At 52.0% G+C, this 25183-nt stretch overlaps 2 protein-coding genes across 2 annotated transcripts; both read right to left on the minus strand.

The window, feature by feature from the left end:
• Positions 1–8576: 8576 nt before the first annotated feature.
• SOAT2 (sterol O-acyltransferase 2) lies at positions 8577–17741 on the minus strand. Its single transcript, XM_028144445.2, has 14 exons — positions 17693–17741; positions 17079–17215; positions 16673–16732; positions 16223–16330; positions 14166–14442; positions 13605–13674; positions 12993–13077; positions 12486–12531; positions 12154–12283; positions 11075–11172; positions 10560–10658; positions 9845–9980; positions 9131–9276; positions 8577–8941 (listed from the first exon to the last, which is right to left on the minus strand). Exons 1-14 carry the CDS (start codon positions 17696–17698, stop codon positions 8891–8893), a joined length of 1449 nt encoding a protein of 482 aa, XP_028000246.2. The 5' UTR covers positions 17699–17741; the 3' UTR covers positions 8577–8890.
• A 1759-nt stretch (positions 17742–19500) lies between these two features.
• IGFBP6 (insulin like growth factor binding protein 6) lies at positions 19501–24815 on the minus strand. Its single transcript, XM_028144447.2, has 4 exons — positions 24400–24815; positions 20698–20837; positions 20396–20515; positions 19501–19827 (listed from the first exon to the last, which is right to left on the minus strand). The coding sequence occupies exons 1-4, from the start codon at positions 24725–24727 to the stop codon at positions 19705–19707; spliced, it is 711 nt and encodes a 236-aa protein (XP_028000248.1). The 5' UTR covers positions 24728–24815; the 3' UTR covers positions 19501–19704.
• Between the last annotated feature and the right edge of the window lie 368 nt (positions 24816–25183).

Raw genomic sequence — 25183 nt, forward strand, 5'->3', positions numbered from 1 at the left:
CAATGGGAGAGGTTTGCTGGGCAGCATCGCCCAGATATCACCGCCCATCTCGAATCACTCTGCTGGCGGCAAGGGAAGTTCCAAGGCTATAGTGTGTTGGGGGGATCACTCCATGGGGGTGCAGCCTGACACCCGAGGCTGCCTCTTGGAGGGAATAGCTCTGGGGGGCACGGCTGCCTCCCAGGCCTACATCCCCCAGCTGCAGATGGGAGCTGATCTCAGAGCGGGCGGGGGGGGGTGGGGTGGGGGAGTGGAGGGAGGTGTATAGGCAGCTCCTGGGTCTTTCAGGCCCATAGCCCAGGCTGGGACAGGCAGCAGATGGCTCCGGCCCTGCACGGGCACCTCGCAGGCCCAATGCCCAGGCCGCTGTGGGCAGCTGATCACGCCGGCCTTGTACAGTCGCCTCCCAGACCCACAGCCCGTGTCTCCGCGGGCAGGTGATCTTGCCGGCCAGTACTGGTGCCTCCCAGACCCACGGCCGGGGCCTCGGCAGGCAGCTGATTGTGCACGCCTTGTGAGAGCGCCTCCCAGACCCACCACCCGGGCCTCCTCGGGCAGCTGATCGAGACGGCTGCGTGCGGGCGCCTCCCAGACCCACGTCCGGGTCAGGGCAGGCAGCTGATCAGGGCGGCTGTGCAAGGGCGCCTCCCAGACCCACGGCCAGGTTCAGGGCTAGGAGAGGATCTGGCCGGAGGGCAAAGCCACCTCCTAGGCCAACAGGCTGGGCTGCTCGTTGCCTGCTCTCAGCGGCAGCCTTCCCTGGGACTGGGGGACTCCTGCGGGCCCGAGAGGACTGGGCGCCGCCATCTTGTGTCTATGGGCACCGCCATTTTGTTGCAGAGTGATGGTTAATTTGCATATTACTCTTTTATTAGATTGTGTGTGTGTGTGTGTGTGTGTGTGTGTGTGTGTGTGTGTATATTGAATCATGCATGTGGAGGGTCCCCTACACGCTTTCGCTTTCGATCACGGGGGAGCTGGGTGCCTGTCTGCTGGTGCACCAGGCCCTTCAGAAGCCTCCAGCGCGGCGGAGGCTTCTGAAAGGCCTGGTGCCTAAGTGGACAGGCACCCAGCTCCCATGCTTTTGCTTTCTTTTTTTTTTTTTTTTAGACATGCTTTTTTTTTTTTCCTTTCATTTTATTTTATTTATTTATTATTTATTTATTTATTTATTTTAAATTTCTTTATTGATTAAGGTGTCACATATTTGTCCTCATCCCCCCATTCCCATCCCACACCCCTCCCCACAGATGCCCCAACCCCCTGTTGAACTTAACCATTGGATAGGCTCATATGCATGCACACAAGTCCTTTGGTTGATCTCTCCCCCCTCCCCCCACCCTCCCCTATCCTCCCTCTGAGGCCCGATAGTCCGATTGATGCCTCCTTGTTTCTGGTTCTGTTCTTGTTCATCAGTCTATGTTGTTCATCATTTCCCCTAGATGAGCGAGATCATGTGTCACTAGAGATATACTTATAAGAACTGAATGTGAGACGAGCAATAATAGTTATGCTGACAGGTAAATGAATCAGTCTGTAGTGAGTTTCTTTCTGGACCAACAGTTCTTTTGAGACCGAATTTCAATGTCCACCAGTTTCTTATGTGTACATGTCAGCACTGACCCCTCAGCTCTGGATGGTGGACAAATGGTGGTAATGGAGGTCTGACTCCCTCTGGTTTGGTCTTGGCCGGACCCAGGGGCACGGCTTCACCCGGACTCAGGGGCACGTGGCCTCACCCAGACCCAGGGGGCGCGTGGCCTCACCCGGGCCTGGGACCCAGCCTCACCCGGATCCAGGGGCACACAGCCTCAACCGGACCCAGGGGCACGTGGCCTCACCCAGGCCCGGGGCCCAGCCTCACCCGGATCCAGGGGCACACGGCCTCACCCAGACCCGGGATCCAGCTTCACCCGGACCCAGGGGCACGTGGCCTCCCCCGGACCCAGGGGTGCGTGGCCTCTCCCAGACCCAGGGGCGTGTGGCCTCACCCGGACCTAGGTGCGCGTGGCCTCACCCGAACCCGGGACCCAGCCTCACCCGGATCCAGGGTCACATGGCCTCACCCGGACCCGGGCTCCAGCTTCACCCAGACCCAGGGGCGCGTGGCCTCTCCTGGATCCAGGGGCACATGGCCTCACCCGGACCCGGGATCCGGCTTCACCCGGAGCCAGAGGAGTGTGGCCTCACCCGGACCCAGGGGCATGTGGCCTCACCCGGATCCAGGGGCACACGGCCTCACCCGGACCCAGGGACGCATGGCCCATGCTTTTGCTTTCGATCGCAGGAGAGCTGGGTGCCTGTCCACTGGTGCACCAGGCCTTTCAGAAACCTCCGGCACAGCGAAGTCTTCTGAAAGGTCTGGTGCCTGAGCAAACAGGCACCCAGCTTACCCGCTTTTGATGGTCCATGGTGGGACGTGAGCTTGCTGCCCCAGAGGCCCCTTCTGTGCCACAGCACAGCCATGGCGCAGACGCTGAGCTCGCGTCGCCACTGGCGACACGAGCTCAGCGTCCCGCTGGCCCAATCGGCCACCCCGGCCACCCTGAGTCCCGCCCCCCTGTGCCTCCTGGCCAATCGCAGGCATAGCGAAGGTACGGTCAATTTGCGTATTTGTCTATTATTAGGTAGGATAGGCAGTGACCATGATGACCAAAATGACCATTTGACTGGTCACCATGCGGTGCTAGCATAGATGCATAGACACAGGTAAAGTCTATGAGTGAACTAAGAATGAACAAGACAAATGCTTGCCTTTATGGAGCTCACACTGTAAGAAGGTTAGGTCTGGGATGAGAATTCAAAATTGCCACAAGCACAGACCTGAGGTACCGCTTCTCAGAGCGGCCAGAGATACACCCAGTAGCAGACTGGGGGCGTGACTGAAGGGCTGGCACCAATGTGAAGGCGGCCATTCTGGATTTCCCAGAGGAGCCAATGGCTGCCTAGGAGGCAGAGCTTTTGATGCTGACTGCCATAGAAACTGACCAATCAGAACCTAATCTGGGTGAACTGCGAAGACAGAACCCAAGGTGGGGGTTGAGGAGGGGTTTTAAGGGCAACAGCTGTTTGGTGTAAGGTGTAAGAAAGCAGTTCAATTATTTAATCACCAGTTTGACAGTATAGTGCATATGGCTGGCTATCAGTCCAGATATAAGGGTTATATATTTTTGTCTGACAAGAGCATCTCCTCCTGCTGAAAAAGGCTCCCCCGCCTCCCATTTAAGCAATCCTATCCTATATAATCTATCTATACTAATAAAAGCATAATATGCTAATTAGACTGGATCGACCGGCCATCTTCCAGACATCCGACTTCCTTCTGGACAAAGTCATGGTGGTGGGGGTCAAGGCAGAGGCAGTTAGGGGCGATCAGGCCGGCAGGGGAGAGCAGTTGGGCGTGATATCAGATCTACAGGGGAGGGCAGTTGGGGGTGACCAGGCTGGCAAGGGAGAGCAGTTGGGGGTGACCAGGCCAGCAGGGGAGGGCAGTTGGGGGCATTAGTCATGCAGGTGAGTGGTTAGGAGTCAGTGGTCCTGGATTGCAAGAGGGATGTCTGACTGTGGGATTGGGCCTAAACCAGCAGTCAGACATCCCCCAAGGGGTCCCGGATTAGAGAGGGTGCAGGATGGGCTGAGAGACACCCTCCTGCCCCCGTGCACGAATTTTGTGCACCGGGCCTCTCAAAATGATATAACCACCTCAGAAAACAATTTGTCAGTTTTTTCCAAAGTTAAACATTCACTACCCTGGCTGGTGTAGCTCAGTTGGTTGAGCATTGTACCATGTACCCAGAGGTCTCTGGTTCCATTTGTGGTCAGGACATGTGCCCAGGTTGTGGGCTTGATCCCCAGTAGGGGGAGTAGAGGAGGCAGCCGATCAATGTTTCTAATCGATGTTTCTCTCTCTCTCCCTTCTTCTTTCTCTCTCTAAACAAGAGAAAAATCAATAAAAACATATATATATTTTAAAAGATAAACATACACCTACTGTATGATCCAGCCATTCCACTCCTATGTATTTACCCAAGAAAAAATGAAAACATGCATCCACACGAAGACTTATACATAACTACTTCCAGCAGCTTCATTTATAATGGCTTTATTTGAAAACAACACAAATTTTCATGGACAGGTAAATAGATAAATTAACTGTGATATAATGGACTACTACTGAGTAATAAAAAGGAATGAATGTAATAATATGAGTGAATCTAAAAATAATTATGTAGAACAAAAGAAGCCAGATAGAAAGAGTACATACTATATGATTCTATTTATATAAAATTCTAGAAAATGCAAACTAATCAAATGTGACAGAAAGCAGATCAGTGATTGCCTGGGGGTGGAGATGGACAGGAAAGATTGTAAAATGGACAGGAGAAAACTTTTTGGGGTGATTTATATATTCATTATCTTGATTGTAGTGATGTAGAACTATTTTAAACTTATCAAAATGAATACTTTAAGTTATTTTGTTTATATATATATTAATTATGCCTCAATAAAGTTGTTAAAATTTATTAATAAATAACTAGATTATGTATACACATACATTGTCAAATCCATTTTTTAAAATATATTTTATTGATTTTTTTACAGAGAGGAAAGGAGAGGGGTAGAGAGTTAGAAACATTGATGGGAGAGAAACATCAATCAGCTGCCTCTTGCACACCTCCTAACTGGGGATGTGCCCGCAACCAAGGTACATGCCCTTGACCGGAATCGAACCTGGGACCTTTCAGTCCGCAGGCCGATGCTCCATCCAGTGAGCCAAACCAGTTAGGGCTCAAATCCATTTTTTAAAGGGACAATCACAATTATTGCTATGATCTTGCAAATACTCCAGCCATTTCACTGGTTACATGAGCAACATCAATCCTAATGTCTAAGTTATCCAAACTCTTTAAGCTTGTTATTGATACCAACATCAGGCATTATGTATTCCTTCATTTCTTCAGGGATTTAAGGAAAAGGCCAACAGTGTTCAGGGGGGAAAAAGGGTTAAGTGATCTTAAACTTCATATGAAGAACATGTTCCCAAAAATATCAAAGGAAAAGAAAAAAAGGAAAGGGGGATTCAGCATATCAGGTATCAGAACATTCTCTAAAGCTTCTGATTTTAAACACTATGGTATTAGGCGCTGGCCTAGTAGCTCAGTTGGTAAGAGCGTTGTCCCCACATGCCAAGGTGTGGGATTGATCCCTGGTCAGGGCACATACAAGAATCAACCAATTAATGCAAATGTAAGAACAACAAATTGATGTTTCTCTCAATAAATAAATAAATAAATAAATAAATAAATTTTTTAAAAATTTAAAAACACTATGGTATTGGGTTAAAAATAGATTCGTGGCCGAAACCGGTTTGGCTCAGTGGATAGAGCATCGGCCTGCGGACTCAAGGGTCCCAGGTTCGATTCCGGTCAAGGGCATGTACCTTGGTTGCGGGCACATCCCCAGTAGGGGGTGTGCAAGAGGCAGCTGATCGATGTTTCTCTCTTATCGATGTTTATAACTCTCTATCACTCTCTCTTCCTCTCTGTAAAAAATCAATAAAATATATTTAAAAAAATAGATTCGTGGATATACTATAGAATTCTTTAGTAGATGTCAATGTATGTGAGAACTATTTTTAGGTAAAAAACGTCTCCAAGTTTACAAAGTTTAAAATGTCTAAGCAAGCAATGGACCCAGGTCTAGCTAATTCCTAAAATCCTTTATTTTTATTGTTTTCCTTTTTGAGTAGGTAATACTCAAAATACCATTTTGTATGTTACAAAATACAAAAGGGTGAAAACTTTTCCTGTCAACATTTCCTGTTTCCCAGCAACCCTGTGTCTCTCTAAGGAGACAAACAATGGAACAAGGCTCTTGTCTGTCCTTCCAAGAATATGCAAATTAGCATATAAATCAAAAGATGCCACTAAGAAAATAAACAACCAAGGAACAAGCTAGGAAAAATATTTATACTACATATATCTGATAAAGGATTCATAACCTGAATATATAAACATATAATTTCAGAAATCAACAACAGAAAGACAACTCAAATTTTTTAAATAAGCAAAAGGCTTAAATAGATTCTTTATATAAGATGATACACTAATGGTCAATAAGCACATGAAAATGTTCAATGCCATTAATCATCAGGAAAATGCAAATTGAAATCGCACTCCACTAAAATAAAAACGGACTAGCAAAAGCAAACATTGGTGGAGTCCTGTGGGTCCAACTAGTACTCTCATACATTGCTGGTGGGAGTGTAAATGATACAATCACATTGGAAAAAAGTTTTGCAACTTGTTATAAAGTGAAGCATACATCACCTCCATGGCTGGCTTCTTGGTATTTTCCCAAAAGAAATGGAAAAATTTACACACAAAGTATTTGTGCATGAATCTTCACAACAGCCTTATTAGTAATAACCCCAAACTGGAAGCAATCCAAATTTCCATCACCAGGTAAATAAATAAATGACTTGTGGTATTTTAATAAGTAGAATACTACTGAGCAATAGAAGGTATAAACAATTGATAGGTGCAAAACATATATTAATCTTAAAAACATATCCAGTGAAACAAGCCATTCATAATGGAGCACATACTGTAGAGTTCTATATATATGAAGTTGTAAAACAAGCAAAACTAATATATGAGAGCAAAAAATCAGAAAGTGGTTGCTTCTTGTTGAGGGGTTGACTATACATGGATGTAAGGGAACCTTCTGGGGGCATGGAAATTTTTAAAAATATTATTTAACCCTCACCCTAAGATATGTGTGTGTGTGTGTGTGTATGTGTGTATGTATGTATATATTTATTTATTAATGATTTTGAGAGAGAGAGGGAGAAAGAAACATCAGTCAGTTCCCTCCACCCTGACCAGGGATGGAACCTGATGGTCACTGCAGCGATCGGGAAGCCGCCAGGCCCTGCGCCCACGGAGCCAGCGGAGGAGCAGGGCCTGTCACCAGGGCGATGGGGAAGCTGCCAGGCCCTGCGCACACGGAGCCAGTGGAGGAGCAGGGCATGGAGTCTTCCTGAAGGTCACTGAGGCAATGAGGAAGACTCCAGTGCCAGCAGAGCAGGGCATGGCGGCTTTCTGATCTCGACAGCTGGGAAGCCGCCAAGCCCTGCAAAGCCGGGCATGGCAGCTTCCTTAGTGGGGCAGTGGCAGGGAAGTCCCCAGACATGGCAGACAGAGCCCAGACAGCAGGGCTTGGGGGCTTCACAGAGCCCGGACAACAGGGCATGGGGGCTTCCTTAGTGTATCCGTGTCTGGGAAGCCCCAGGCCCGGCAGACAGAGCACACTGCAGGGCATTGGGGCTTCCTTCACATGGCACATGGCGGCAGCAGGCAGAGAGCGACAGCAGGGCATGGGGCTTCATCTCCATGGCTGCAGGGAAACCTCCAGGCCCCGCAGAGAACAGAGAACCATGGGAGTGGGCCTAAGCCATCAGTAGGATATCCTCTGAGAGCTCCTGGATTGTAGAGGGTGCAGGTTGGGCTGAGGGACCCCCGTGCACGAATTTCGTGCACCGGGCCTCTAGTAGTATATACATGCAGTGCAATGCCATGCAGTAATTCAAAATGATAAACTAGATCTGTATTATTGACATGAAATTATATTCTCTAGACACTGTTAAAATATGTTTAAAAGTGCCCCCCCCCCTCTCTCTTAGGAATCCTGGTTTATTTGGTTCTCAGTTCCCCTAGAGCTAACACTCCCCTTTCCTAATCCAGATATCTCCCACCACCAGGTTAGGCAAGGAATCTGTGTAGGGAAGACAGAAATGACCCTCTTCTTAGGGTGACCACACAGTCTAGTTTCTGGAATGGCTTTGAATACAAATATTTTGACCTATTGTCCCCATACAGTCAGGACACTCCTAATTTTAATGTCCATTTTATAGCTGTGGAAACTGAGACTCACGATGTTGAACATTTTGCCTAAGGTCTGTATAGGAGGTTCATGCTGAATGAAAGGAGGCCTACTATGTGCCCTCTCAAAATGTGATAGTGCCTTAGCTGGTTTGGTTCAGTGGATAGAGCGTCAGCCTGCAGACTGAAGAGTCCTAGGTTCGATTCTTGTCAAGGGCATGTACCTTGGTTGCGGGCACATCCCCAGTGGGGAGTGTGCAGGAGGCAGCAGATCCATGTTTCTCTCTCATCGGTGTTTCTAACTCTCTCTATTCCTCTCCCTTCCTCTCTGTAAAACATCAATAAAATATACTTTTTAAAAAATGTGATAGAGGTTGCCAAGAGCAGAAGGGTTAAAGTGTGTGGAAATGAGAGCTGAAGGAATCAAGGTGGAAGAGGCAGTGAGGTCAGGTTTTGGGGAGAGGGGAGTGGCATAGAGAAGGTAAGGCAGGATGTCACCCAAGACCCTCAGCCCCTCCTGCCACAAAGTCCTGTCTCTGCAGACACAATTCTTCAATAATGCCTATCAAAAGTGGGCCTTCAGCAAATGATGAATGAATGAATAAACGAATGAATAAAAAGAAATGTGGAGTTTATTATCGTATTGGAAGTACAAAAACAGAATCAAACCCTTCTCAGACCTTGGTGGTCCCAGGTCTCTGTAAGTTACCCCACATTCACCAAATATGTGAGTCTCCTCAGGTCTGGATAGCCATGGGATGGGAGGGGGCCCTGTGCCCAATCTATGGGGATGGGGGCTCAAGAACCACCGCCATCCTGGGTCTATGTTCAGCTGTCTACAGGCCCACAGATCTGAGTCTCTGGAATTCCCGGGTGGGGTCATGCATGCAAAGCCACCTTGCCTCCGAGCTAGGTCTTGGAGTGCAGAGAGATGAGCCCTGGTCCCAGGCTGTGCAGGCAGAGAAGTACTTGCTGGTGTCATCAGAACAGTGAGGGTGCCCTGACCTTTAGGTATGGCAGGACCAGGATCGAGGTGTCACCAGCCCCCAGAAAGTTGTCTGTGCCAGAGAAAGGTGAGTTGTGAATGAGGTCCCTCCCAGTGCACCCAAGACATGGGAGCTCATCACCCCCAAATCAGGCCTTGGCCCCTGATCATAGCTGTTGAATTGGGCAAAAATCGGGGGTTAGCTATTGGGAAGGAGAGGCATGTACTCCTGAAAGGGGAGTTAGGTATCATTGTTCCTTACCTGGGCCAGGGGGCAGTGCCGTCGTGCATACCACTCCTGGCAGTACAGGCTGACCTGGATGCCCTGGCCCAGAAAGAGCATGGTCCACATTAGCACATTCCACGCTGGGCCCGTGTGCCGGTCATGCATCATGAAGTTCATCGGTCCTGAGGCAGGAGAAAAGATTGTCACCCCAGCTCCAGATACCTGTGCCTTGTGTCCCTGGCTGCTCTCCCATCCCAGGGCACTGGGAAGAGATGGAACAGGAATATCCCATTGGGAAAGATCTTGAACCCAGCTCCAGAAACCCATGGAGGTCTCAAGTGGCTCATGTAAAACCAGGATTCCTCAGTTTACCCTTCAATATCCTGGATCTCAACAACAAAAAATATCCTGGATCTCATACTGGACCTCCTAACCTCCACCAGTTTTCCCCCCTTTGTCTCCCTCTATGTGTGTCCTGCTCAGATGCTCCTCTCCAGTCAGAAATCTTCTTCCGTATTCCCCAGGATGCCCCCTTGCTGCCATCAGATGCTGCCTTCATCCCTGCTCCCAAGTCTCTCCTCACTCCAACTCTCACACACAACTCTCAGGCCTTCTCCTAGAAGGTATGCATATCCCCTTCTGTCTTGGGTGTGTGGCCTTCCCCATTAGTCTGGACTCTCCAGGAGCCGGAGCATAAGCCTCCTCCCTCTGGATGAATTCCCCTCCAGTGGCACACAGAAGCAAGCTCACCTCCAATGACAAGGAAGAGTATCATCATGACAGGGTAGAAGAAGCCCAAGACAAAGCAGAAGATATACTCATGGACGACTGAAGAGACCAGGAACACGCCCAGCATGGCTGCCCGTCGGGCCTGGCCACCAAGGAGCTGGCAGGGATAGGGGGAGGAATGTGGAGTGATTCTCCTTAGGATCCCTCCACAAAAAGCACGCCCCCCTTTCCCCGTTTAAGAAAGCCAGGAGGGTATGTGGTGCAATGGAAAGAATATGGGATTTGGGGTCGTAAGGGCTGACATGTCTTATTTAAGAGCATTTTATTAATCCATTTGGGCCTTAGATGCGATTTTTAAAAGGGGATGATATAATAAAACTTCTCAGGGTTATTGTGCAGATTAAATGTATGTAACAACTCTTGGTAACTGAAAATTGATATATGCATGTTCCTTAGGTGGGCAGAAAGGCCCTGTGGAGGGGGTGGAATTAAGGACAAGGAAGGAAGGAAGAAAGGAAGGAAGGAAGGAAGGAAGGAAGGAAGGAAGGAAGGAAGGAAGGAAGGAAGGAAGGAAAGTTAGATCCCATGATGAAATTTCTGTTCATTGGATTGGGTAGAATGGGGCAGATGGAAGTCAAGGGACCCGTAGGTTGGATGGTGCAGAGGGAGGAAAAGGAGGATGGTCCAGAGAGGCTCCATTAAGTGTGGGGGCGCAAGGGTTCTGCAGAGCCCATACCCACAGCCCATCTTGATATACATAGCTGTACAGCCAGTCGTGAACCACCACATTCCAAGTGCGGTAGTAGTTGGAGAAGGACGTGGAGTTCCACCAGTCCTGGGGAAGGGGAGGGGTCAGAGTGGGAGAAGGAGGTAAGCATCAGGGCCCTGTTTCTTCCCAGGCCCCAGCTTCTCACTCCTCCCCTGTCCCCTATCCCAATGTCCTTCCACAAGAGCTGACCCCAGGCAAAACAGAGACAGAAGCACTCTCCCAGCTCCCTCTTCAGGACCTGGGGTCCCTGCCTTCCCTGGTACTCTCCCTGTTTCTGGAACTCTTCTCCATCCACACAAAAGCAGTTAGCCCTGGCTAGTTGGGAGGTGGAAGGTTGGCATTTAACCACACCCAGAAGGGCACATTTCTCATTGTGGGAGATTGCAGCTGAGGTGACAACCCAACATTGCCACCATCCTCCCCAGATCTCTTCCTATCTCTCCCTGCCCCTAGCTCCCAAGTGGTCCAGGTCCAGGCCACACCCGGTAGAACATCCTGTCTCCAAATCGTAGCATCTCCGCGAAGGCGTTGAGCCAGCAGTGGAGGAAGGCAAAGAAGATGAGCAGCAGCATGAAGATGCCTGGTGAGTGGGGACAAGGGGCTGCAGGTTAGACTGGCCCACCTGGGACCCCCAGGAAGATCTGAGGAGCCCTTGCACAGCAACTAGGGCCTCAATCCTACCCACCATTTATTAGTCATTTACTAATTCAGGCATTTATTAATTCATCCATTTGCTTATCCATATCAGAGATTGGGGATATGAGATGATTCTGAAAACCCCTGGCCATTGAGAGTGATTGGGGGGGGGGGGCGGGAGATGAGAGAGAGAGAGAAAGAGGAGGAGGAGAAAGAGGAGGAGGAGGAGGAGGAAGAGGAGGAGGAGGAGGGAGACAGAGAGACATGTCCAATCACACATCAAGGTCAAATGTATCGGGAGTTAAGCATGGTGGCCATCGATGTGCTTGGGAGTGAAAATCACAGGGAAAGTCATGGTAACTGATGGTTAAAAAAGGGAAGGCTTCCTAAAGAGGGCCTCTCACATGGGCCTCCAAGAAGGAACTGGATTTCACAACTGGAAAGTAGTGAAAGGCATTCCAAGCTGAGGGACTAGTATAAGCAAAGGCCTGGAGGCAAGAAAGTAAATGGCTGGGGTTATGGTGGAATGCCATGCACAGGAAGGGCCTTGAATGCCGGGCCAAGGTTCAGCTCTTATCTGGAGATCCCAGCAATGGGGAGTCACTGGAGCTTTTGAAGCAGGATCAGAAATGATTACTCTGTAGGAAGGAAGTTCATCTGGGCAGCAGTGTCCTCAGGGGCAGATGGGAGAGGAAAGGTTCAGGTGGGAGGGACACAGGTTGGGAGGCTGATGTGGAAAGGGGGAGTAGATGGTCATCTGAACTGAGACCCTGACAATGAAGAGTGATAGGAGGGGACAGAAGCGAAGGGAGACTCAGAAGGAGGTGTTGAAACTGACAGAAGGGAAAGAGCAAGGGGAGTGAGAAGTTCCCGGCTAAGCTTTCCCAGGACGCAGCCTTCTCCAGTCCTGCTTTAGTGGGCATACCTGGCAACGTGGCGTGCATGACAGAGAGCACCAGGGCGCGGGTGCTGAAGGGCTCCCGGCTCATGTTGGCAAAGACGGGAACACAGAGGCGGCCCATGATGAAACAGGCATAGAGGACGCAGCCCAGGGCCTGCAGAGGGGGTGGTGGGCACCTAAATTTGAGGCGGGGGGGCACTGGTAGCTGCCCCCTCACTCTGGAGTTGGACTCTGGCCCAGCATCTTCCTTCTCTTCCCTCTGACCTCCTCCCCAGGCTTTCTCCACCCCACCCCCAGAAATATCCCCTCAGCTACCATGAGTCACAGGCGGTCCACCTTCTACCCCATCTTCTGACCTGGGCAAAGTTCTTGGCCACATAATTCCACCTGATGTTGGGTGTCCTGCAGCAGCAAGGAGGATTATATGTTTCTTGTTCTCTGGTCAGACCGGAACCCAGGTTCTGGGGCCCTCTCTTCATAGCCCCTCAATTGCTCAGGGAAGTGGGGCACTAGAACAGTTTGCACCTCCCATAGCAGAGATGGCAAATGGGTTTTTAGCCTGCGTGTCAACTAAGGTGACCAACCATCTGGAGTTTGCTGTGGACTGAGGGACTTGCCGGGACCTGGGATTTTCAGTGCTAAAACAGGGACAAGCCTGGGCAAACCAGGACAGTTGATCACCCTCGTGTCACCGTGGGCTGGGCGAGGAGAAGGGGTCGTCTACCCGCCACTTCTTTCTCTCTCTGTGATGGGGTGCTTCCTGAGGAAGTGTCTGGGTGAGGCCAGGGACTTCAGGGAGAGGGGCGGAGGAGGGCAAGGTCCCTGATGGGCCTAGGCATTTGGGAAAGGGTGCAGGGTCTTACCTGGGGTAAGTCTCCCTGTAGATAAGTGTGGGGCAGAAGAGGAAATAGAGGTAGCTGGAGAAACTGGGGGCCCGGACCCCCTCACCTGGGAAGGAGTGAGAAGGGTTCATCAGTGAAGGGGAAAGCGAGAGAGGGCAGAGATGTGGGAGGGTGGGACTAGGGTATGGAGAGCTGGCTAGGACAGAGGCGCAGGGGCTGGGTGAGGGGCTGGATATTGGGTCTAAGGTGGGGTGGGGGAGGTGAAGCTGGGCAGGAGCTGAACCCCTCTTTTACTTCCATTCCAGGCACCCCATTTTCTGGCGCAGGACCTGCTCTGGCTGAAGCTTTATTTGGCACCAAGAAGTTGCACTATCCATTCTCCCTCTCTCTCCAGGCTGGGCCTGGACATGGGAAAGCACCAGAAGTCCTGGGCAACAGAGGGGCCATCGCTCAGAGTGGGACCTGAGAATGCCGAGTGTCTAAGGCCCACAGAGCCCAGCTGGAGGTCAGAGCTGTGCCCAGGGGCAAGGTGGGCCTAGGAGGTCAGAGCTTTTATGGGGGTCCTGCCACTGCTGGCTTTCTCCAATCAGCCAAGAGGACGGAGCTCACAGCAGCGCCAACCGAAGGCCTCACCTCCTCTGGCACGAAGGAGACCAGGCACAGCCTCTCTCAGGAAGGAGTAGCTTTTCATCAGGAGTCTGACCTGAGACGGAGTGGAAGGGAGGTTAAATTGGTGCGTGGCTTTCAGCATATCACAATCTCTGTGTCCTCTCCTTTGAAAGAGGGAAGGAGAGAGAGAGAGAGAGAGACAGAGAGAGAGAGAGAGAGAGAGAGAGAGAGAGAGAGAGAGAGAGAGAGACTTAGTAAAATGTGTGTGTTCAGAGCACATACTTTATCTTTTTGTCGGATTACCTTATTGCTGGGATGACTCAAGGGTAAGGGAGCACGGAAAAGGCAAGGGCAGAGCTTTCACTGATCAACCCCAGTGACTCTCTGAGGAGTTAGACTTTATTTGCCTAGTCGGGGTCCATTCGTTTACATTTCTTTGGAGCCTGCTGGTACTCCCAAATCCCTCAGGACAAACTCTGCCCCTAGTAACTAGCTCCACCCCACTGTTAAGAGTAGTGCCTACCCTCATCAGGCCTCCACCACCTTCTGGGGCTCCCCCTCTCCCCTCCTTCCCCTCCTCATCACCTGCTCAAAGACCAGGACACAGCTGGAGGCTGGCGGGAGCTGATACTTCACAGCCACGTGGACCGGGAGTATGCCAAGCACTGCGGTGTGAGCGGCCAGCAGCACGCAGCCCAGGCCTGCCCCCAGCGTCCAGGCCCCGCTGGCCTGGGGCCTCGCCCACAGCCGGAGGGCCTGGTACGGCGCCAGCAGAGTGGACAGGAACATGGGGGCCCATGTCATCAGAGCCAAGGGCAGCTGTCCGAAGCTGAAGATCAATAGGTCGAACTCCAACATCAGCCTTGGAGTGGGGAAGGAGAGACAAAGTAGACAGATGTGCAGCCCATTCTTTCCCCCTCCCTCTGAAGCTAGAGCTCTTGGAAGGTAAACTGAGGTATCTTGCAAAGCTTGTGAGCTCCTCATCTCTGAAAGGGTTCAAGATGGCACCTCTGTTGCCTGAGGAGACTGTTGGGAAATGAGTTTGCTTCCAAATTGCTGTTAGAGCTGCTGTGGATATTATGGTGTCGCGGAAGGGCTTGTACTTTGCATGCTAAGTAGGACAGGAGGTATTTAGTGTTTAGCTTTGTTTCATTCTTTGGAGTGCAGGTTGTTGAGTGTTTTGTTTGCTTAGACTGAGTATACAGTTTTAATGATGACAAATTGAAACAACCTACATGTCCATTAGGAAAGGACTAAATGAACAAAGTCAGGCATCTTCAGACTCTATAGTCATTAAAAACAATGGATTGACATGGAAAGATCTCTAAACCAGGTTGTTAGGGAGTGAAAGCAAAACAATAGATATAGTGTCTTATTTATGTAAACCCCTACAAAATACATCTCTTTGGTTCTTATACACATACTAGAGGCCCGGTGCATGAAATTCATGCACAGGAGGGGGGGTTCCCCTCAGCCCAGCCTGCACCCTCTCCAATCCGGGATCCCTTGGGGGATGTCCAACTGCTCCTGGGGATCGGGCCTAAACTGGCAATCGGACATCCCTCTCACAATCCTGGACTGCTGGCTCCTAATCGCTCACCTGCCTGCCTGCCTGGTCACCCCTAACTGCCCCCTTCCCCCCCCCGCCGCCAGCCTGATTGCCCCTAACTGATTGCCCCCCCCCCCCAACCTGGTCGCTCCACGCAGCCTGCTTGTTCAGTCATTTGGTTGTCCCTCACTAACGCCCCTGCTGGCCTGCTCGTAGGCAGACATCTTGTGAGGGTTTGAGGGTTAATTTGCATACTACCTCTTTATTATATAGGATGGGTGGAAACCACTCTGGAGGGAAACTCTCAAAACTGTTGAAAAAGTTACTTCTGGGAAGTGGTCTGGGATTGAGGGGGGGTTGTCAAGAAGGACTGTAATTTTACAAGTATTTGAATATTTTACTGAGATTTGATACTTACAATATTCATATTTAGCAACAATTTACCAAAAGGTGCTGTTGCTGAACTTGCAGATCTTTGGCCCTCTTCCTTTTACTGCTTCCTAAGCCCTTCTGTACACCCCTGGGGTCTACAAATATAGACCCCAGGGGTGTACAGTCTTCTGAAGCTCATCCCTCAGAGTGTGTGTGGGGGTGGTCTCTGGGGGAAACAACCCACCAAGGCACTTGTGTGGCTGTCTGTCTTCCCACAAGGTTGGGGGTGCCTCATAGACAGGGATGGGGTCTGCCCCTCATCTCTCTGGCCCCCAGGGCCAGTCCTTAGAAGATGCTCACAGGAGGTTACTTGAACTGAACAGCACTGACTTGGAAAGGAGAGGGGAAGGGAAGTGTGTATGTGTGCACACACGTATATGTACTAGTATGTCTGCCTCAAGACAAGGCTCCATTGAGAAGTATATGAGTGGCTGTCCCCAGAGTGGCTGATGCTGGGAGGACAGACTGAGGGCCATCTGAGGCTGTGGAAGGAAGAAGCTCAGAGTGTGTTTTAGGTGGGAATATTGTTGGAAGCAACACTGATGTGTGTGCAATATCAAAGGCGAACCTGAGCCCTCTCAGGCCAATAGTTGGTGGAAACCTGGGGACCCAAGGGGTCTGATCTGATCTGCGTGCCTATCCCGGGAGGAGAGAGGCTTACCTGCCCTCGTCAATGAAGTCGATGGCCAGGGTGCTGATAATGAAGACACACAGGCCTGCGATGAACATGTGGTAGATGGTCCGGAAGTGCTGCACCTCCATCAGTTCACTGGAGGGAGAGGACCCTGAATGTCAGTGCGGAAGGGTCCTCAAGGTCATGTGGACTGGCTCAGACACTGTGCACATGTGAGGATGGAGCCTACTGATTGGAAATTCTAAGGGCTGGGATGTGACTGGGACATCTGCCCAAAGCCCTTTCTTGCCCAGCCACCACGTGTCCTGGTGGCCTTTCTTCCACAGTTACACATAGGGTAAGTGGGGAAACTGAACCTTAAAAACCCTTTCCAGGTCCTCTCCCAAACCATCTAGAGCCTGGGGATGAGAACTGAGGTATCCTGGACCCCTAACCAAAGCACACACCCCGCCCCCCCAATCCTCTCCTTTAACTTACTCCAGCAGGGACTTGCGGTTGATAAAAACTTTCCGTTTCTTCAGGGATGGCTCCTGGATCCTGAATTGAGAGAGTTGTTCTGGGTCAGGACCCAAAGGAAGAAGGCAGTGGGCAGAGGGCCTTGCAGAAGATCAATACTTGGGAGCCAAGAGTAGTAGTAGCAGAAGGTCAAGGCTAGGGCCAGAGGGCAGGATCAGGCAGAAGGTCAGGGCCAGGGCAGAGCATGGCTAGAGGTGGAGGTCAGAGCCAGGAAGGCAGAGGCAATAAAAGGAGAAGGGGGAAGGTTGAAGTGAGGGTCAGACCAGCGCTGGCAAAGGGCGCATGAGATGATGGTTATGGCTTGTAATCTCACAATGGTGGAGCCTGCTCCAGCCATTCATCAGCCCCTGGCTCCTCAGACTCTTACTTGTTCGGGGAATCTGGAGGAATAGTGGGCAGCGGTCTGCCTTGTGGCGGGTAGGATTGTACGGCCTCTGACATGGCACGATCCAGCAGCTCCAGCAGCTGTCTCTGTGCTTGCTCCAGCAGCTGCGCCTTCACAGCCTACGGACAAAGCAGGGCCCACTGTCCCTCCAACCAGTTTGCCATCCTCTCATTCACTCAACGTTTACTGAGCTCTCTATGCGCACAAGTGCTAGGGAGAGACAACATGGTTCCTGCCCACAAGTTCCCCAATGATTTCTCTCCCTGGGGCTTCCCAGGGCCGCAGTGATGATCGAGGAGAAACAGCAGTAGTGACATTTCCAGTCCCAACCACCTCGTCATCTCGGACTTGACTCTTCTCCCTGACCCCAGCCTTCCCTCTCCTGACCTCTAACAGACTGACTGACTGGCTGACTTTTGGCTCCTGCCCTGATGACCTGTGTTTCAAACCCCTTCATCTTAACCCTTAGCTCTTACCTCATCTGAGGGGTTTGAACCCAAGAACAAATTGTCTTTATCACCAAACTGGTCCTCTCCCCTACTGCCCTCCACTTTAAGACCTGCTCATCTTGACCTCTGACCTCTGAGGTCCCTCACCTCCATATGTTGAGTCCATTGCACCAAGTCAGGGCCTCCAAGCGCCTCAGCATTTCCTAAAAGGAGGGGTCAAAGGGCACACCCAAAGGGGAGGAGTTAGGGTTCTGCTGCCTGGTGTGAGCCCAGAGGCATCCCCTGCCAGGAAGTGCTTTCTGTGTGCTCAGCAGCCTCCCAGCCCCGCAAGGAGATTTCTAGTATCATGGGTGGGGCGGTCAGAAGAGGAAGTTATTTTGTCAGGGGGTGAGGAGGCCCTTGGTAAGCAGGGAGCCTGACGACAGCACAGGGTACTCAGGGAACAGGAAGCCTCTCTGTTTACCCTCTGAGGTTAGAGAGTCAGAAAGACGAGGCAAGGCCACAGCTCTGAAGGCCCCTTCTCTGTGTCTGTCTCCCAGCTGGGTGGTTAGGGGCAGAGGCCAGAGTCTGCCTTCCCAGGACAGCACGAGGGGTTTCAGGTAGAGAGGAGGAGCCCCCTCTCAACAGGGTAGCCTCACCTCCACCCCCACCTGAGCTGTCTGCACTCCCAGAGGGTGGCTCACCTCCTCCGGAGGGTCGGTCCTCCTGCTCTCTTCTCGACCCTGCTCTCCTCCGAGAGCGGGCCGCCCTGGGCTCCATGAGGTCAGTCTTGACTGGGCAGCAGGCGGCCTCTGCCATGTTCCTTCCTTCCCTTCACTGCCTGCCAACCCGCGGAGCTCCCATCTCTCAGCTCAGCGACAGCTCCACAGACTAAAGTCCTCTCAGGAGGAGGGGGCCTCCAGGAGCATGACAGGTTATCCGATCCGGAGGGCAGTGCTTCTCAGCTACAGGCTCTGGATGCAACCCCGCAACAGCCAACCACCCCCCAGATGCCCAGCTCTGAGCAAGTGTGCTCTCCCTCCCACAGGAGTAGTGACTGTGCATGTGGTGGGAAGGGGGACTTTGCCTCTCTGAGGCTTATCACCTAGCATGGCTCACCTTCCAGCAGGCTGAAGGGCGGGGCGGAGTCAGAAACCTCTTCGGTTATCAGTACACTCAGCTCCCTTAGACCAGGAGATAAGGTGTGTGAAAGGACCTAGTCAACTTGAAAGCATTGTATGCAGGTGATTAATATGCTCATGGGGTTGACACCTGTGACTAGGAAGTGCTAGGTGCCAGTGTCCCTGAATGTCAGCTCTTCCCTACACCTGCTTGGCTTAGCAGGTAGGCAAAGTAGACACTTATTTAGCATCTAAGGAATGCCAGCCATTGTCACATGCGGAAGAACTAGATTTAAATCCTCCCTTTATCATTTCCTGGCTGTGTAATTTCAGGCTAGTGACCCAAATATCTTAAGCCACAGTTTCCTCCTCTGGAAAACAGGGGCAAAAGTCCCTTCCTCACAAAATTACTATAAGCACCAAAAGAGGTAATCCAGGTAAAAGCACAGGGTCCAGGGCCCAGCTCATGAGGGGAGCTCAATAAATAATAATCTCGTTTCCTTTTTAGAAGGATGTAACAGAAGGGTAAGTGCTTTGAGAGTTCCTCTTTGTTAGGTTCCTGCTGGGGATTAACTATTAATTCTTCCTCTCCCCTGTGTCCAAAGATCACAACTTCATACCAAGGTCCCGGGCTCAGTGTCTCCCCACTTCTGTCTCCGCCCCCCGACTCCCTGGTGGGTAGTTGGGTGAGGCTTCGGGGCTTGAAGCCTCTGCCAATGGCTGCCTCCTTCATTCCAAGAGCAGCGGGAAGGACCAAAGGTAGTCCACAGGAAAGGCAAATAGCTATTGGAGGGCTGTAGAGGGGGGAGAGAAGGGTCAGGGGCTCCAGAAATTTGAGAGGTGGACACAGAGACATAGACCAGAGGCCCCCAAAACAGCTTTATTAACACCCCAAGCCAACACCAACAATTTTTCCCTGTGTGATGTCTCAGGGATAAGGGGGACAATGGGGCAGGGCCTGAAGGGGGAGTGTGGGACTGAGTGACTCATGACTCGACAAATGGCCCAAGATGACAGCCCCAGGCTCCTGCCAGTGGCCCTGCGGGACCCCACCCAGCCTTAGCCACTGCTCCCTGCGGAGCAGGGGGAGCCGCCATTGCTGTCCGCGGATGCTGGCAGGGGCTGGCCCATCCGGTCCACACACCAGCAGGGCCCTCGGCGCTGCCCCTGGGAGGAGCGGCACTGGGGAGAGAGGCAGACAGATCAGAGGTGAGGCCAGGGCTCCAACAGGAGAGGTGGCAGGGGTCCTGTGGGTTGGGGATGGGCTGTGGGCTCCTGAGTCTGAGTATGCAGAAACAGCTAAGAGTTCTCAGGACCATGAGTCCTGCTGGGTCCCCTTCCCTTGCTTCTCTTCTCCACCCACAGAATTGTGCCTGTTCTTCTAGGCCAGAACAGTAGTTCTCCGAGTGTGGCTCCCAAACCAACAGCATCAGCATCACCAGGGATGGAGTTGGAGATGCAGATTCTCAGGCTCTGCTGGTGGGGCTCAGCCACCTGTGTGTTCACAGCCCTCTAGGTGACCCTGGGGCGCCTCACATCTGTGTACCTCCGAGTTAGGCACTCCGTGGGCAGCCTAACTCCTCTACTACGGTGTGTGGTTGGTTATTCTGTTTGCGTGGGCGCTGAAGTTGGGAGATCCTTAAAGGCAGGGACAGTGTCTTATTTATGCAACTGTATAAGCCCCCCTCCCATCCCTGGTAGGAGCCTTGTACCGATGGGCCAAGGGGGGGAGAGAGAGGCGTGGCCTCACCTGCCGCTTGCGGTAGAAGCCCCGATGGTCACAGTTAGGCACATAGAGCGTGTGAGACCCCCGGAAGATTTCGGTCTGGAGTTGCCGTAGCACTGAGTCCAGGTGTTTGCGGCATGGGCCCTGGGAGAAGGGGGAGCAAGCAGCTTAGAACCCGCTGAGAGCTCCACGGCACAGGCCCTGGGCCCCACCCGCCAGGCTCCCGGGGCTAACCTGGGGGACTTCTCCGAGCCCCAGGAGGCAGTCTCACATGGACATCCTCAGGGCTTCCCACCCCTCCTGCTCCCTGCCAGCCCCAGACGCACCATCTCAGTGTCCTGGACACCCCCCGGATTGGGCCTGGCTGGAGTGACAGAGGTCCCCAGGTTCCTTTGTTGGTCTCTACGGCTCATGTCCTGTTGGCGAGTGGTCCCCGCGTGGGGTTTGCTCTCCTTGGGATTCTCCCCTACAGCCAAAAGAAGAGGGGGGAAGAAAAGGCCAGAAATCAGCCAGATGGCAAAGACCGGCGCCACGTAGGAAAGAGCCTTGCTTACCTCTCCTCCCTGAAGCGGGAGGAGGAGAGGGGCTTTTGGAGCAGGAGAGGTGAAGGGGGGTTAGAATCTGGCTCCACCCTTACCTTCTCCTGGCCTCGGCTTCTTTCCCTGGCAAATGGTATTATTACATTTCCTGACAAGGCTTAGGAGGGAGGAACACTTCGGAAAGCAAAAATCGTGAACAAATACAACAGTTGCCCCTTATCTGTGGTTTCACTTTCTGTGGTTTTAGTTACCTGCAAGTCAACCATAGTCTGAAAATATTAAATAAAAAATTCCAAAAATAAAACATTCAGAAGTTTTAAATGATGAACAGTGTGATGAAATTTCTCGCCCTCTTGCTCCTTCCTGCCCGGGACATGAATCAGCCAATTGTCCAGTGTCTCTACGCAGTGTGTGCTCCCCATTCATTAGTCACTTATTAGCCATTTCTGTTATCAGATCGACAGTCATGGTATCTCAGCCCTTGTGTTCAAAACCCTTCTTTTACTTATTAATGGCCCCAAAGTGCAAGAGTAGTGATGCTGGCAACTCAGATATGCCGAAGGAGACAAAAAGTGCTGCCTTTAAGTGAAAAGGTGAAAGTTCTCAACTTAATAAGGAAAGAATAAAAATCGTATGCTGGCCCACCTGGTGGTGCTCAGTGGTTAAGTGTCAACCTATGAACCAGGAGGTCACGGTTAGATTCCAGGTCAGGGCACATGCCTGGGTTTCAGCTCAGTCCCCAGCAGGGGACGTGCAGGAGGCAGCTGATCAATGATTCTTTCTCATCGTTGATGTTTCTATCTCTTTCTTCCCCTCCCTTCCTCTCTGAAATCAATAAAAAAAATATATTTTTAAAATATATATTTTATTGATTTTATTACAGAGAGGAAGAGAGAGGGATAGAGAGTTAGAAACATTAATGATAGAGAAACATCAATCAGCTGCCTCTTGCACACCCCCCACTGGGGATGTGCCCGCAACCAAGGTACATGCCCTTGACCGGAATTGAACCTGGGATCTTTCAGTCCGCAGGCCAACGCTCTATCCACTGAGCCAAACCGGTTTCGGCAATAAAAAATATTTTTAAAAACTATACTGAGGTTGCTAAGATCTACAATAAAACAAGTCTTCTTTCCATGAAACTGTGCAGAAGGAATAAGAAATCCACACTAGCCCGGCCAGTGCGGCTCAGTTGGTTGAGTATCATCCCACGCACCAAGAAGTTCGGGCACATGCCTGACTTGTGTGCTCAGTCCCCAGTAGGGAGCATGCAGGAGGCAGCCAATGGATGTTTCTCTCTCATCAATGTTTCTATCTCTCTCCCTCTCCTTCCCTTTCTCTCAAAAAAATCAATGAAAACACATTTTAAAAACACACACAGAGAAAGTCATGCTAATTTTGCTGTCACACCTCAAGCTAGAAAAGTTATGGCCGCTGAAACCGGTTTGGCTCAGTGGATAGAGCGTCGGCCTGCAGACTGAAAGGTCCCAGGTTCGATTCTGGTCAAGGGCATGTACCTTGGTTGCGGGCACATCCCCATTAGGGGGTGTGCAGGAGGCAGCTGATCGATGTTTCTCTCTCATCGATGTTTCTAGCTCTCTATCCCTCTCTCTTCCTCTCTGTAAAAAATCAATAAAATATGTAAAATTTTTTTAAAAAAAGAAAAGTTATGGCCACAGTAAGTGCTTAGTTAAGAGGGAGAAGACTTAAGCAAGGGATCCCCTGAAACAAGGGACATCAAGACATTTACTGCAAATAAGAGATGGTTACACAGATTCAGGAATAGGTTTGGACTGAAAAAATAAAAAAATTATTGGAGAGGCTGCATCTGCTGGTGTAGATCTGCTGCCACATTTCTGGCAGAGCCGAAGGCGTTGATTAGGGTTTGGTGTTAACCTCGGATTCAGTCATCCACTGGGGATCTTGGAACGTATGCTCCAGTGGATAAGGGGGACTACTGTATATTGGGAGGCCTTGGGCTTGGGGTGAAAGATCTGGCTGTTCCATCAGAGGCCAGCAGGGGGTGCACTAAACCAGAGAGATGGGGCAGAAAAGCAATGGATGTGGGAGGGGTCAGCAGCAACCAAGTGGAATGTGTGGCCCTGCTGTGACTCTGCTGTGACTCAGCCCACCTCTTCCAAGCTGGGAAGTGGTTACTTTGGGGACAGCAGGGGCCTCACCCTTCTGGTCCCCTGTGGCCCAGCCCAGCTCAACCCTAGTGGCCCCAGGAACACGTGGGGTTCGAATGAGGGGCTTCCAACGGGCGGTCGCTTCTGGCTCTGGGGAAGTTTCACACATGGTGTCTGGGGCGTCTAGGGTGAGCTCAGGATGGAACAAGATGAAGAAATAAGTCAGGGCGTCAGGACGAAGGAAAGGCAGGAAGGGGAGCACGAACTGCTTGGATTCCACCCAGCTGTAAAATTATTATGACCCCTGAAAAGACTCTCTCCGTGCCCAAAGCAAGCTCTGCTTATGTGCCCAGCCCCCAAGCACAGAGAGAGCCCTCATCTGTTTACCACTTACAACGGGAGTCACTTCATCTGCAGTCCCGAATCTGATACTCCTTCCTCCACACTCCTCGGCCCTTGCCCCTCATTTCCTCCATCTAACACCCTATCATGACTTTGCTCCTATGGCCTCCTCTGACCCACCCGTTTTAGGAGGGCCTCCAGCAGCCTGCACGCATGCATCTGGGATTGAAAGCAGCTCCAAGTTAATTTCCCAGCCCTTCCCATGGAAGACACCAGGAACTCAGGTGCCCCTGGGGTGTATTTCCTGCCCTCCCCATTTCCCTGCTGCCCCCCCATCTTTCAGGTTCTGACTCACTTCTGTTCTGCCCACCCACTAAGTCTTCTATTCTCTGCTCTGGAGTAGGGTGGGGTGGCAGCTTTAAATCATAACCCTGATTTGAAGGGTGCCTTCTTTTCCCACCTCTAGTCCCCACCGCCAGGACCCCGGCACCTACTCTCTGACCCTGTGATGGTCTGAAACAACTCTGGATGGAGGGCGTCTTCTGTTCTTAGCCTCATGTTCAGGTGCTTTGGACACCCCAATATGAAAAGGAGAGGGGGAGATATTTCTCAGGGTGTGCAGGATTTGGGAGTCTGGTGTTCCATTCCCTCTTTTTCCAAGGGGAGCTGAGAACATCTGGGTCCCTTCTCCAACTTGGGGGTCTAGGACTGAAGGAGCTGGGCTACTATGGCATATGGCATGGCCCTAAACCCCTCCACCTCTCCATCTCTTTCCCTTCAAGAGAAAGTGGTAGAAGAGGCAAAAAAAAAGTGGAGAGCTCAGACACCTCCCGGCCCTAGCTGCCCCCCGCCTCCCGCACTTACCCCTTTCCCCCTCTAACGTGCCCCCCAGGGTTGGGGTGGGGGGAGAAGCGTCAGTGGCAGGACCCAGAGGCTCGCAGGGCTGCCTGCGCCCACCTCCCCAGGACCCGGCCTGCGGAGAAGCGGGTCTCAACGGGCGGGGCGGGCGCTGACTCACCCGTGGGCGCGCGCGCGGGGCGGCAGCGGCCCCTGCCCAGCAGCAGCGCCCGCAGAGGAGCCTGGTCTTCCTCCGGCGGCTGACACTGCAGTCCAGCGGCGCAGTTAGGGGTGTAGACCCCGCACTGCTGCCCCTCCCTCCTGAGGCAGCCCCCAGCCTCCGCACAGCCCTCTGCGGGCTGCCCCGCACCCTCCTCTGCAACGCAGCCCCCTGGACATCCCGCTTGCGCCCCCTGCCCGCAGCCTGGGCACCGTGCCAAGGCGCCTCCCGGGCGGGCAGCGAACAGCAGAGTTAGCAGCAGGGGCGGCAGCAGTCTGTGCGGGGTCATGGTCAGGGTTTTTGCCCGGTTCTCTCCTCCCAGAGCAGTCGTAGCGCAGCTGCTGCCTGCTGCCGCCCCTCGGTCTTAAATAGCCGAGGGTCAGGGGCCGGGCCCTTTAAGGACCAGGTGGAGGGGGGTGAGGGGGGTGGGGAGGAGGCAGAGGCATTCCCTAAGCTGGGTGGGACTGGAGAGGCTCCCCCCACCCCACCTGGTCCTCCCCACTCTTCTTCCCGGCTCCCTCCCCTACTTCGGTTTACTCCCCAAATTACTCTGGTTTTTCTTGCTTTGTTCCCGGGAATCTCGCCCAGAATTTGGAAGAGGGACTGTTGGCTCGCGGGACTGGAGGACGGGGAGGGGTAGAAGGAGGAGAGGCCGGCAGCTGGGAAGAAGGGGAGACCTGAGATCCAGTTGGCGTGTGGGTGCACGGGGAGCGGGGACCAGAGACTCCGTGGTCTGGAAGCGGAG

The sequence above is a fragment of the Eptesicus fuscus genome, chromosome 7 (assembly GCF_027574615.1).
Source record: "Eptesicus fuscus isolate TK198812 chromosome 7, DD_ASM_mEF_20220401, whole genome shotgun sequence".
NCBI lineage: Eukaryota > Metazoa > Chordata > Mammalia > Chiroptera > Vespertilionidae > Eptesicus > Eptesicus fuscus.